The 15,503-nt window shown below is 38.5% G+C and overlaps 1 protein-coding gene across 24 annotated transcripts in view; it reads left to right on the top strand.

Annotated features, from left to right (window-relative positions):
• sif (still life) overlaps positions 1–15,503 on the top strand; it is a 1,051,963-nt gene that overhangs the window by 961,455 nt on the left and 75,005 nt on the right. For 23 of the 24 annotated variants that reach the window (XM_070097567.1, XM_070097564.1, XM_070097583.1 and 20 more), the window contains 3 exons: positions 9,234–9,410; positions 10,108–10,253; positions 10,461–10,691. In XM_070097567.1, the coding sequence (XP_069953668.1) occupies positions 9,234–9,410; positions 10,108–10,253; positions 10,461–10,691 (554 nt within the window). Of the gene's footprint in view, positions 1–9,233; positions 9,411–10,107; positions 10,254–10,460; positions 10,692–15,503 lie in introns of those variants that run through there. The other variant, XM_070097581.1, reaches the window with a different exon arrangement.

Below are 15,503 nucleotides of genomic sequence, written 5' to 3'. Positions count from 1 at the left end.
AGTAGTAGGTAAATCTGGGGTGCCAGGGATAAATAAAAATGGGGAGCCTTTAACCCTTTCAGGGTCCAGAGGCCAAATTTCAAAGTGCGCACCAGGGTCCAAGAATTAAAAAAAAAAAAATTTGTTATTTTTTCTTATGAAATGGTAGAGAATCTTCTTCTGAAAGTAATAAAACAAAAAGTACGAAATTTGATGGAAAACTGACGAAATTATGCTCTCGCGAATTTTGATGTGTCAGCGATATTTACAAATTGGCGATTTTGCTGACTTTGACTCCCATTTTAGGCCAATTACATTATTCCAGTCAACCAAATTCTTAGCTATTTCACTAGTATTACTTCTATTCTATCGATTGAGCACAAGAAATCACCAAGTCAACTGTTTCAACTACAAAATAAAGTGATCGGAAATTGGTAATTTGGGCAATTTAACACAAAGTTTAAAATATTCCAATTTCAAAACAGGGTCCAGAAAAAACAATGTAGGTACTCCTGGCATTAAACTAACATTTCCTCTGTTCATTTGTTATGTTTTGAGGCTTTACAAATGAATTCCATTTTGATTTTTTATTCACATAATGAATTTTTATTCAAACCAAAAAATAGAAGATTTGCTGTTATACAATATTGTAATAATTGTATAAATATCATCAACACATTTGTGAATGTATATTAGACCCACCAGCTGATGTGTATTAGATGAGTGAGGTTGTTTGTTTACTCTTGAACATCGGCAAAAATTTAACATTTCCGCTACTTTGAGCTCAGTTTCAAGCCATTTCCAGTGCTAAAACCAATCAAAATCATCTCCATTTCTGTAATATGTCTTTCATTCTATCAAATGAGACCAAGAAATCACAAATACAACATTAAAAAACATACGAAAAAACACTGCAAAGTTGCTGCTTTAATCGAAAATCACGGTTTCAGTTTTTTCTCTCATTATACACCATGTGCTGCAGGATTTGTTTTATGTGGTACACACATACCACATAGATGTATTCTCTCATATCTAGGCCCAAATTTACCACTCACAGCTTATCAGAGTGAGCTGAGCTCATGGCGTAGGTCTACGGTTTGGACCCTGAAAGGGTTAATTGAGCTATGTGCAGAAAGAGGTTTGGTAATAATACATATTTTATGAAAGAGAATAAATAAGTATACAAGGTATGATAATGAAAGTAGTTTGTTAGATTATGTATTGGTGGATAAAATGTTGATGGGTAGGCTTCAGGATGTACATGTTTATAGAGGGGACAACTGATATATCAGATCATTATTTAGTCGTAGCTACAGTTTGAGTAAGAGGTAGATGGGACAAAAGGAAAATGGCAACAAGTAAGAGAGAGGTGAAAGTGTATAAACTAAGGGAGGAGGAAGTTAGGGTGAGGTATAAGCAACTTCTTGGCAGAAAGGTGGGCTGGTGCAAGGATGAGTAGTGGGGGGGTTGAAGAGGGTTGGAATAATTTTAAAAATGCAGTATTAGAATGTGGGGCAGAAGTTTGTAAGTAAGTTTATTCAGGTATACACAAATACAGTTAAATAGAATTATCATACATAGCAGCATATGTGTGGAGAACCTAGGATAACCCAAAAAAGTCAGACAGATTGACTTATTTCCATTGGGCTATAGGAGGGTGGGTGCAGGAGGAAAGAGGAGTGATAGGTGGAATGAAGAAGTAAAGGATGTGATAAAAGAGAAAAAGGTAGCTTATGAGAGGTATTTACAGAGCAGAAGTGTTATAAGAAGAGTAGAATATATGGAGAGTAAAAGGTGAAGAGTAGTGAGAGAGTGCAAAAAGGAGAGCAGATGATAGAGCGGGAGAGGCACTGTCAAGAAATTTTGATGAAAGTAAGAAAAAATTTTGGAGTGAGATAAACAAGTTAAGAAAGCCTAGGGAACAAATGGATTTGTCAGTTAAAAACAATAGGGGAGTTAGTAGATGGGGAGCTGGAGGTATTGGGTAGATGGTGGGAATATTTTGAGGAACTTTTAGATGTCGATGAAGGGAGGCAGTAATTTCATGCACTGATCAGGGAGGTATAACATCTTTTAGGAGTGAAGAAGAGCAGGATGCGAGTGTGGAGGAAGTGTGTGAGGCATTACATAGAATGAAACGGGGTAAAACAGCTGGAACTGACTGGATCATGACAGAAATGTTAAAAGCAGGGAGAGATATAGTGTTGGAGTGGGTGGTATTTTTGCTTAATAAATGTATGAAAGAGGGAAGGTACCTAGGGATTGGCAGAGAGCTTGTATAGTTTCTTTATATAAAGGGAAGGAGGACAAAAGAGATTGTAAAAATTATTTTTTTTATTATCACACTGGCCGATTCCCACCAAGGCAGGGTGGTCCGAAAAAGAAAAACTTTCACCATCATTCACTCCATCACTGTCTTGCCAGAAGGGTGCTTTACACTACAGTTTTTAAACTGCAACATTAACACCCCTCCTTCAGAGTGCAGACACTGTACTTCCCATCTCCAGGACTCAAGTCTGGCCTGCCGGTTTCCCTGAACCCCTTCATAAATGTTACTTTGCTCACACTCCAACAGCACGTCAAGTATTAAAAACCATTTGTCTCTATTCACTCCTATCAAACACGCTCACGCATGCCTGCTGGAAGTCCAAGCCCCTCGCACACAAAACCTCCTTTACCCCCTCCCTCCAACCTTTCCTAGGCCGACCCCAACCCCGCCTTCCTTCCACTACAGACTGATACACTCTTGAAGTCACTCTGTTTCGCTCCATTCTCTCTACGTGTCCGAACCACCTCAACAACCTTCCTCAGCCCTCTGGACAACTGTTTTGGTAATCCCGCACCTCCTCCTAACTTCCAAACTACGAATTCTCTGCATTATATTCACACCACACATTGCCCTCAGACATGACATCTCCACTGCCTCCAGCCTTCTCCTCGCTGCAACATTCATCACCCATGCTTCACACCCATATAAGAGCGTTGGTAAAACTATACTCTCATACATTCCCCTCTTTGCCTCTAAGGACAAAGTTCTTTGTCTCCACAGACTCCTAAGTGCACTGCTCACCCTTTTCCCCTCATCAATTCTATGATTCACCTCATCTTTCATAGACCCATCCGCTGACACATCCACTCCCAAATATCTGAATACATTCACCTCCTCCATACTCTCTCCCTCCAATCTGATATCCAATCTTTCATCACCTAATCTTTTTGTTATCCTCATAAACTTACTCTTTCCTGTATTCACTTTTAATTTTCTTCTTTTGCACACCCTACCAAATTCATCCACCAATCTCTGCAACTTCTCTTCAGAATCTCCCAAGAGCACAGTGTCATCAGCAAAGAGCAACTGACAACTCCCACTTTATGTGTGATTCTTTATCTTTTAACTCCATGCCTCTTGCCAAGACCCTCGCATTTACTTCTCTTACAACCCCATCTATAAATATATTAAACAACCACGGTGACATCACATATCCTTGTCTAAGGTCTACTTTTACTGGGAAATAATTTCCCTCTTTCCTACATACTCTAACTTGAGCCTCACTATCCTCGTAAAAACTCTTCACTGCTTTCAGTAACCTACCTCCTACACCATACACCTGCAACATCTGTCACATTGCCCCCCTATCCACCCTGTCATATGCCTTTTTTAAATCCATAAATGCCACAAAGACCTCTTTAGCCTTATCTAAATACTGTTCACTTATATGTTTCACTGTAAACACCTGGTCCACACACCCCCTACCTTTCCTAAAGCCTCCTTGTTCATCTGCTATCCTATTCTCCGTCTTACTCTTAATTCTTTCAATAATAACTCTACCATACACTTTACCAGGTATACTCAACAGACTTATCCCCCTATAATTTTTGCACTCTCTTTTGTCCCCTTTGCCTTTATACAAAGGAACTATGCATGCTCTCTGCCAATCCCTAGGTACCTTACCCTCTTCCATGCATTTATTAAATAATTGCATCAACCACTCCAAAACTATATCCCTACCTGCTTTTAACATTTCTATCTTTATCCCATCAATCCTGGCTGCCTTACCCCCTTTCGTTTTACCTACTGCCTCACGAACTTCCCCCACACAACTGGCTCTTCCTCACTCCTACAAGATGGTATTCCTCCTTGCCCTATACACAAAATCACAGCTTCCCTATCTTCATCAACATTTAGCAATTCCTCAAAATATTCCCTCCATCTTCCCAATACCTCTAACTCTCCATGTAATAACTCTCCTCTCCTATTTTTAACTGACAAATCCATTTGTTCTCTAGGCTTCCTTAACTTGTTAATCTCACTCCAAAACTTTTTCTTATTTTCAACAAAATTTGTTGATAACATCTCACCCACTCTCTTATTTGCTCTCTTTTTACATTGCTTCACCACTCTCTTAATCTCTCTTTTTCTCCATATACTCTTCCCTCCTTGCATCACTTCTACTTTGTAAAAACTTCTCATATGCTAACTTTTTCTCCCTTACTACTTTCTTTACATCATCATTCCACCAATCGCTCCTCTTCCCTCCCGCACCCACTTTCCTGTAACCACAAACTTCTGCTGAACACTCTAACATTACATTTTTAAACCTACCCCATACCTCTTCGACCCCATTGCCTATGCTCTCATTAGCCCATCTATCCTCCAATAGCTGTTTATATCTTACCCTAACTGCCTCCTCTTTTAGTTTATAAACCTTCACCTCTCTCTTCCCTGATGCTTCTATTCTCCTTGTATCCCATCTACCTTTTACTCTCAGTGTAGCTACAACTAGAAAGTGATCTGATATATCTGTGGCCCCTTTATAAACATGTACATCCTGAAGTCTACTCAACAGTCTTTTATCTACCAATACATAATCCAACAAACTACTGTCATTTCGCCCTACATCTTATTTATCCTCTTTTTCTTAAAATATGTATTACCTATAACTAAACCCCTTTCTATACAAAGTTCAATCAAAGGGCTCCCATTATCATTTACACCTGGCACCCCAAACTTACCTACCACACCGTCTCTAAAAGTTTCTCCTACTTTAGCATTCAGATCCCCTATCACAATTACTCTCTCACTTGGTTCAAAGGCTACTATACATTCACTTAACATCTCCCAAAATCTCTCTCTCTCCTCTGCATTCCTCTCTTCTCCAGGTGCATACACGCTTATTATGACCACTTCGCAGCCAACCTTTACTTTAATCCACATAATTCTTGAATTTACACATTCATATTCTCTTTTCTCGTTCCATAACTGATCCTTCAACATTACTGCTACCCCTTCCTTTGCTCTAACTCTCTCAGATACTCCAGATTTAATCCCATTAATTTCCCTCCACCGAAACTCCCCTACCCCCTTCAGCTTTGTTTCGCTTAGGGCCAGGACATCCAACTTCTTTTCATTCATAACATCAGCAATCATCTGTTTCTTGTCATCCGCACTACATCCACGCACATTCAAGCATCCCAGTTTTATAAAGTTTTTCTTCTTCTCTTTTTTAGTAAATGTCTACAGGAGAAGGGGTTACTAGCCCATTGCTCCCGTCATTTTAGTCGCCTCATACGACACGCACGGCTTACGGAGGAAAGATTCTTTACCACTTCCCCATGGACAATAGAAGAAATAAAGAAGAACAAGAGCTATTTAGAAAAAGGAGAAAAAAAAATTATAGGGGAATAAGTTTACTGAGTATACCAGGAAAAGTGTATGGTAGGGTTATTACTGAAAGAACTAGAGGTAAGACAGAGAGTAGGATTTTGGATGAGCAAGGCGGCTTTAGAGTGGGTAAGGGATGTGTAGATCAAGTGTTTACATTGAAGCATATATGTGAACAGTATTTAGATAAAGGTAGGGAAGTTTTCATTGCATTTATGGGTTTAGAAAAGGCATATGATAAAGTGGATAGAGGAGCAATGTGGCAGATGTTGCAAGTATAAGTTACTAAATGCTGTAAAGAGTTTTTATGAGGATAGTGAGGCTCAGGTTGGGCGTGTAGAAGAGAGGGAGATTACTTCCTGGTAAAAGTAGGTCTTAGACAGGGATGTGTAATGTCACCATGGTGGTTTAATATATTTAAAGATGGGGTTGTAAAAGAAGTAAATGCTAGGGTGTTGGGGAGAGGGGTGGGATTAAATTATGGGAAATCAAATACAAAATGGGAGTAGACAGTTATTTTTTGCTGTGCTTATGGGAGATTCTAAATAAAAGTTGCAAAGGTTAGTGGACAAGTTTGGGAGTGTGTGTAAAGGTAGCAAGTTTAAAGTGAACACAGATAAGAGTAAAGCGATGAGGGTATCAGATGATTTAGATAAAATTTGGATATCGCATTGGAGGGAGGGAGTACGGAAGAAGTGAATGTTTTCAGATATTTGGGAGTTGACATGTCAGTGGATGGGTTTATGAAGGATAAGGTTAACCATAGAATTGATGAAGGAAAAAAGGGTAATATTTAGTGAAGGGATTCAGGGAAACCGGTTATTTTTATATAGCCGACTTGAGTATTGGAAATGGGAAGTACAATGCCTGCACTTTAAAGGAGGGGTTTGGGATATTGGCAGTTTTTAGGGATATTTTTTATATCTTTATATATGTTTCTAAACTATTGTATCTGGGCACCTCTGCAAAAACAGTATATTAGTACACGTTCTTTGTTTGTTCGCCGGCCGTTTCCTCTGTCCCTTCTCTCTTCGCCTACATTCACTCTTGTCTTCCCTTTAGTTACCACCTTTATATGTTCATGTAGCATCTCACTTTTCCCTACCCCCCTGGGAAGTTCCAGCTGTTCGGGTCTGTTCTTTCTCACTCCCTTGCTCGAAAGCCCAACTGCCTATGGTGGCTTCCCGCTCTCTTTTTCTTGACCACTTCCACATTCATTCTCATGCCATCGCAGTGTACACAGATGGCTCTAAGTCTTCTGACGGCGTCGGATTCGCAGCAGTGTTTCCTGACAGCTTCGTGCGAGGGCATCTACTATCTTTGGCTAGCATTTTTACTGCTGAATTGTATGCCATTCTTGCAGCTCTTACTCATATCGCATCTATGCCTGTGTCATCATTTGTGGTTGTCTCAGACTCCCTTAGTGCTCTACGGAAATTTGATACACCTCACCCCCTAGTTCTCCGTATCCAACTTTGGCTACGCCATATCTCTACCAAGCACAAAGATATTGTTTTTTGTTGGATCCCTGGTCATGTTGACGTACAGGGCAATGAACAGGCAGACACTGCTGCGCGGTCAGCAGTACATGACCTACCAATTTCATATAGAGGTGTTCCATTTCCGGACTATTTTGCTGTAATAGCTACCCACCTTCACACCCGTTGGCAACAACGGGTGTGAAGGTTACTGGCCATCTTCTTGTCATCAGTGCCGAGGTTGGGAGACTACTCTCTCCCACCTACGCATTGGCCACACTCGTCTTACTCATGGGTATCTCATGGAGAGGCACCCTGTACCTCTCTGTGAGCAGTGTCAAGTTCCTGTATCGATTAGTCACATTCTGTTAGACTGCCCTCTCTATCAACGAGCACGCAGAATTTACCTCCAACGCCGTCTTCGTTCTACTACTCTCTCTTTACCTTCCCTTCTTGCTGATGGACCCTCCTTTAATCCTGACTCTCTCATTGACTTCTTGACAACGACTGATTTACTCCACAAACTCTGATGATGATACCTTACGCACTCCCCTCAGCCCTTTCTAGCTCAGTCTCTTGCTGCCCTTTACCCTTTCACCATCCACTGCTCCACTATTATCCGTAACCTATTACTCATCCACCTCCCTTTTGCCACCTGATGCCCTCGCTTCCTTCCTGCCCTGCAGCGCTGTATAGCCCTTGTGGCTTAGCGCTCTTTTTGATTATAATAATAATTGGGGGGAAAGAAGATAAGACATATTACAGTACAGCCTCTTCTCACTTAATGAATTCGTTGCTAAGTGAGGAGCATACTATAATGGTAGTGGGTTTGTGTCAACCATCTTTGATATTGTCTTGATATCATCTTTGCACCATTTGTAATATTTCTGGTATATTTGTAAATGTTTATACAGTAGTGTACTGTATATTGTAATAAACAGGATAGAGGAAATCATCTCTAATATGCATTATTTAGGTCTGCATACTGGTCAGAGACCCTGTCGTAAGTCCGAGTCATTGGTTAACAAGTACTGTATGTTGCTAAATGAGGAGAGGCTGTATAAGAATCTTACAAAAAATCAGATTAGCCATGTTTTATCAATAGAAAGTTTCCAAGCAACTTTTCCCAGTGTCATTATGTGCCTTTTGCTGCCAAATGTCATTTTTAGCTTCTTAAAGTACACCAAAAATGAACAAATTTGGATGATAAATAATGACAGGATGTATACGAGTATCAGTCACCCCTTAAATCACCGCTTGCATTCCCGCACAACAAAAGAATCTGTCCTTCATTGGCTTGTGTCCTGGCAGTGACTTCTCCTCTCGAGTGATATAGGTTGTTTGACATTTTTTTTTTTCCGCAAAATAAACCTGTCTCATCACAACTGAACGCTTGTTGGGGAATAAAACCCTCAGCCTCTACATAGTCACTAAACTCGCTGATGTACTTCTCAGCAACAGGTCATGTTTGTTTGGTCGAGTGCTGAGCAAACACTCAACTACCGAGCGATTTTCTAACTGAACAAAGTGTTCGAATGCCAAATTGCTTGAGTAGGAAGCTGCTCAAGTACCGAGGTTCCACTGTATATACTGTATACACACAATGAGGGATATGCAGATAATTATCTTGTGGAATTCTATATTTCAGATTTTAAAGGCTTTTTCAACTTAAACATAATGGCAAGTGATTCAATATGTATTTAACCATGCATGTATATAGGTGCTATGTTGCTACCAGCCTTACACAGTATAAATGTACAGTGGGTCAGTGGCTAAAATGATTGAGAACATTTTTACTTGTAGCTATCAGTCATTAATAATGTCCAATAAAATTAATAAAGCATAAAAATAAATATGCTAATGAGTTTGTTTTTAGATTCTATGGCTTTCCTTATGGTATTTGAACATTGTTTTTGCTTTTAATATTATTTGTCACTTATCAGTTGTAGGGAAAGAACTATTCAATTTTTGCTTCACCATTTCAGTCACCTATGACATGCAAGGTTTACAGGGGAAGGATTCTAACCCTCTTCCTCACAGGAAACCTGTTCACATTTATGATGTATGAATTATTGACCAAGTGATACATTAATTATGTCTAATTTTCTCCCCAGCACATCTGAATTCCGCAATGCGTTCCTGAAAACCATCCGACAAATCATACGTGAATCTGTACGGAACATGAACATTCCTGCTAACAAGCCTTCATCATCATCCTCCAGTCTCTCTAGCAAGGGAAACACCAACACTTTACAACCTTCCCGCTCAGCACCAAAGAAAAAAACACCTATGTCAGTCTAAAAAATTATGTTTTGTCATCTTGTGATTTTATGTTTCTGTTTTAGGCAGTATCACATAGAGCTTTATGCCTTCAGCCACTCATGCTCCTCAGTATACAATAGTATTAATGATAATTATATTCTACAAGTTCATTACTAATGATATCTCACTTCAGCTCTCAATACAGTGTATATATTAACCAGCAAAAGGTAATACTCATATTAGGTAGATGTGATAAAATTACACTTCTTCTTACATACAAAAATGACTGAGTATAAAACTTATGCCTATTTGTACATTATTATCATTATTATTCATTTATACTTTTAAATGGAAAAATATTTACATAACCATGTTACTCTAAATTCTTAATGTTTAATATATGCTACTTTCCAGTACCAAAATTACAAGAGGATTACTTTACTTTTGTTTTCCTTTTATGTAATCTTTAAACTTAAAATTGCTGTAACTTTAAATTTTATTTTTAAGAGCGCATTTCTATTATTATGGTGATAGCTGTGCATTAAGGTTCAATAAATTTTCATTTATACAGTATTTAAGAAAGTGAACAGTAGTTACAAAAACATCAAGTTTTAAATGAATTATTTTGCGTGGGCCACAGAGTATATATCGTCACAATCATAGTTAAGTAGCTTCCCTCCCTGAAGGGTCAGTGAACTCTGCCCTGAGTGGCCCTTTCTCCCGCAGAGTTCAGTCGGCCACACTACAACGACATTCAGCAGGTAACATAGATTATGACAACTTGGAGAGCTACGACAATGTGCCCGAGACGCAGGTTGGGCATGACCAGAACAACTTCCGAACACGTAGCAAGACCGTGTCGGACGGCATGGGTGAGTCCCGCCCGCCGACCTCTCCCAGGCGGCAGCAGTGAGGGTGGGGGTCAGGGAGGGAATATGACATTATGACCCGTGACTCAGTGAGCCCAAGGCCGTTGTAACATACTGTGTGTGAAAAAAAAATATTCAAGAAGAACAGTGTTATCCTGAAGGAACTCACCTGCGGTCTACAGCTCACTCCGCGTCCTCTCCCACCACCAGACGAACTCAGTGACTCCACCACCAAGAGCGATGGCGGAAAGGACGAAGTGGGAACGCGATCGGAGGGTGAGGAGGAAGTCATAGACAAGAAAAAGGCGACCCTTGGCCGGACCCCCAACCACCTCTCGCTGTCCACCACCTCGACACTCTCTACGGGCTCCACTGGCTCCATGGCCAAACTTATCCAGGCCTCCAATCAGCCAGCCCAGTATCAACCGACCAGGAGTGTTGGTAAGCAAGTCTTATCTTATAATGCATGTTCACAGCTGGAATAGAGAGAACTTTAAAAATTAGTTACTGTGTGTGTGTGTGTGTGTTATACTTTTTAAGGACAGACTGAGATATAGTTGTGTGTTCACTTTTACCAAGAAAAAAAAAGCATATAGGTAGGTAACACACCAAAAGATGGCATCCTTAAAATATCATCACTAATAGATTTCATAGCTAATGCAAAAATCAAGATTTTTCATTTACAGATAATGGTAAGTGACATGTAGTTGCCTAAGTTATACATTTTTTTTTTAATGAATACTCTATTAAAATGGCAAAATAATTAAACACTGAACTGGTAATTGCAATTATTCATAATACCAAACACTGGAAAAGCCGAGAATGCAGAATAAAAAAAAAGATAGTAGTATTTGCGAGACACTACACTAATCTAATTTTATATCTGCAAGGAGCTCAGCTTTCATAAGGCAAGATATGAGAAATTTAACATTCACTAGTAAACTGTTTTCATTCCAAGTAAATTCTTTACCAAATAAGTCAAAATATCAATTGCTGTTATGAAGAAATAACTTTGGGCCTGCCTTCAGCAGCCAAGTTATTGCTTCCTAATTCCTTGAAGTATTATTTAGTGAGCTCTTTGAGAAAATGAGGCCTAGGTAATGACTGGGAGTAAGACACAACAATGGACCTTGTGGAGGCATTATGGCTTCCTCTCAGCCATTATCTAGGCCTTCTGACTTTTTTTGAGTGCTCACTAAATGATGCTTTAAACTATTACACAATAACTTGTATCTGCTGATTGCCTTATTTTATTTACAAAGTACTACATCCACTTGGATCACAGTATGGGTGGGGCTTGAACCTGTGGTTAACGAGTCATAAAATGCACAAGGCAGTGTTAGCCACTGGACCACACTGGCCTGCAAGTGTTAGATCTTGCTTACCACAAGTTCGATACTCCACCCATTCTGTGATTTGTTCACAATCATGTTGTTATGATTTCATGAGTTCTTTTGCATATTAAGTGCTATAAACATTTTGTTTCTAATATTATCATACTTAAACTAGCATTATCACCATACTACTTTCATGGCCAGTTCACCCTCATATTACATAAATTCTTTTCAAAAAGAAAGTACAATATAAACTCAAGTATACTAGATTCATCTTTTGCTGCACAAAGAGCAAAACTACACTCAGTAACCATATTCCACTTGAAATATACAAATAATTTGAAAATATCAAAAAGTTTTATTTGCCTTGGTCAGGCAACATTAAGCTTTTGTCAGACTTCATATATCTGGTCAAGTTTCAGGAAGACCTACTCAGGCACTGTTTTAATGACCTCTAAACCTTCCCCCTTCCTCCTTAAGTTATGTATGCTAACTTCAGATTAATTATCTAAAATATATGCAATATATTGCAAATAAAAAACAAATTCATGAATGCAATGGAAATGCAGTCTTTCTCAGTTTATTTACTGAACAATAATAATAATAATATTTTATTTCAGCATGATACATGTTTGTACAAAGGAATATAATATACTTGGGTGTGCATGCCAAAAGTCCCTTTATATGCAATGCATTTTGGGCAAACTTAAAATTAACAAGGCAATAGCAGTACATATGGTCCCTAGATGAGTTACAATGAATACAAGAGAATTGAATATTTTCTTAGGTCATGCTATATGGCTTTGATAAGTTTTGTAGGGAAGAATTACAATTTTGATTTTAATATTAACCTTAGGTAGACACAATGGAGTGATTAATATTGGAGGTGAATACAGATATTGAGAGTAAGTATATATTGATTATAAAGTTTTTCCTATTTCCATGATATCGACAGATTGGTGACCATTTCCATTCTCAAGACTAACCAATACTTTTCTAGCTAGTGCACAAATACAAATATTTTTGCAAAAAGACTGAAAAATCAATACAAATTACTGTAAATCCCTACAAGTATTTGGGCGAGTGGAGTGATAAATACAGTGGACCCCCGGTTAACAATATTTTTTCACTCCATAAGTATGTTCAGGTGCCAGTACTGACCGAATTTATTCCCATAAGGAATATTGTGAAGTAGATTAGTCCATTTCAGACCCCCAAACATACACGTACAAACGCACTTACATAAATACACTTACATAATTGGTCGCATTCGGAGGTAATCGTTATGCGGGGGTCCACTGTAGATGGAATTTAAAGTTGACAAGTGCCACATAATGACAATGAAAAACTGATAACAGACATCCTGAATAACGTAGATTATGAGATTCGGAATATAAAATGTCAGACAAAGGTATCTAGAAGTAATTATAAAAAACAAAATACTGGTACTTCTGGCAGACCAAATGAATTCGTACACTGCATGGAAGAACTGTTCTGCAGTATTGTACAATATAAAAATAGCCTTCAGGTACATAGATAGTTAAATGCCAAAAATGCACAATGTACCTAAACCAAAATTGGAATAGACAGCCATAATCTGGTGTCCATACAAAATTGAAACTGGAGATCAAATAGAAAAAATCTAAAGACATGCTACTAGAATGGCTACTAGTGCTAAGAACAACTAACCCCTAAACGGTTCAAATGTATATATGCATTCTTATCGCTAGCGCCCCAAATGTAAATATATATTAATTTTTCCTCCCTCCAAATTTGGCACATTTGGCCTGAGATGCCTGGTCAGCATCGAATGGGTCTTAACATTCGGTGTGCACCATCTTAAAAAAATATGGGACCACTTAGTACCCTGTGGGAGCGCCAGTTACATTGAGCGCCAGCTAGAGCAAACAGTGCGGCAAACACCAAGGATTCGCTGATGTAATGTCATATTAACACTCCCCTTTTAAGAGAAAAATGATGTTAACCTCAAGTTTAGGGTCTATCTATCTCTATCTCTCTGTCTCACAGGTACACAAATACAATTATACATAAAATTACCTAGGATAACCTAAAAAATCCGAAGTGTTGTACTGCGCTTGTAGATATAATGCATAAGAATACCTATTGTAGATGAATGGTTCAGAGAACCGACATGTTGATAAATTAGACACGTGTGCAGCTCTTGGGTATCTTTATTGAGGAAACGTTTCACCACACAGTGGCTTCATCAGTCCATACAGTCCTTCGTATGGACTGATGAAGCCACTGTGTGGCGAAACGTTTCCTCAATAAAGATACCCAAGAGCTGCACATGTGTCTAATTTATCAACATGTCGGTTCTCTGAACCATTCATCTACAAACATGTCAGACACTGCAACTTCTTGGGATCTTAATACTTGGGAATTCTTCGCTTGCCTAATTCTTGGGCACGGCCTACTTCCACATTGAACAAATGTGACACCACCTATGACTGCTGCACCTCTCCTGTCTACGGTTTATAAGCTCCTTCTCCGCATGTATGCCGTATTCTATTCAAGATTGATGGACTGACCACATCGACTCAAGGTTGAGGGACTGATTACCTCATTCTCCTCCTGTTCTTCAAGATTCTCCTTTGTATGGACTGATGAAGCCACTGTGTGGCAAAACGTTTCCTCAATAAAGATACCCAAGAGCTGCACACGTGTCTAATTTATCATCATAAGAATACCTGTTGGTTCACAGTGGCTCTCTCTGAGACAGAGAGAGAGACAAGCAGACAGAGACAGAGATACAAGTTCATCAAATGTCACCCCTTATCTTATCTCTGCACCCTCGTTGGCACTGATCAAATGTCATCCCAAGGCAGGTGTAAATGTCCACCAGTCAATGTACAGTGGACCCCCGCATAACGATCACCTCCAAATGCGACCAATTATGTAAGTGTATTTATGTAAGTGTGTTTGTACATGTATGTTTGGGGGTCTGAAATGGACTAATCTACTTCACAATATTCCTTATGGGAACAAATTCGGTCAGTACTGGCACCTGAACATACTTCTGGAGTGAAAAAATATCGTTAACCGGGGGTCCACTGTATTTGTGACAGAGTACAATTTCAGTACCTAATACTAGTGTCAGAACAAAGACTGGTTATGAAATGACAAGAACTACAATAAATTGTAATTATCAGAACATAAAAATTATATAAAATATAAAAATGAGATAAAAAGGTATATTGGCAACACTTTGGCAAGTGGCAGGACTCGATATTGCCGTCAGGTGAGCATTAAGTGCCAACTTTGCAGCCTTATATCTCAATAAGTACTGACCTTATTTTTTTTATTTTAATCCATAACATTTAGAAAAAAATTTCTCTATTTCAATGAAAAAAAAAAATATTTTTCAAAACATTCGGGGCACTGGGCGAGAGAACGCATATATATGCTTGGACCGTTTAAGGGGTGAAAAAAAAAAAAAGACCCATAAACACTGAAAATACTTTTGTTAGTTAATAGTAGGAAAAATCATAGATATGGTACAACACATTCCTGTTTCACTTGACTGAGTAATTTGCTTGCAATTTGTATTTTGTTCCAATTTTTATTTCTTAAGTGTTTCTATAACATCTAAGTACTTTTTAAAACCTGCACAAGTTTTTCACCTTTTTAAATATTCCAAAATTACCTTCAATGTATAACTATATGGCATATTATTGTTACAATTAAAACTATGCACTAAACCCACAAGGGTGCTATATGGCATGACCTTTTTTTATTCTTTTAGTTAATATGCAACCTCAATGAAAATTGTTCTATAATTCTGGTTCAACAGTTGATGAAACAAAGAACACATGACAAATAACTTCAGGGCTATAGTTCATTGTATTTATTTTTTGTTGGATGGCAAAACTTGCCAAGAAATATAATAAAACAAAAA

This window comes from Cherax quadricarinatus, chromosome 58 (assembly GCF_038502225.1).
Source record: "Cherax quadricarinatus isolate ZL_2023a chromosome 58, ASM3850222v1, whole genome shotgun sequence".
Lineage (NCBI taxonomy): Eukaryota > Metazoa > Arthropoda > Malacostraca > Decapoda > Parastacidae > Cherax > Cherax quadricarinatus.
Note: the sequence above shows the minus strand (reverse complement) of the source record. Positions and strands in the feature narration are given on the sequence as shown.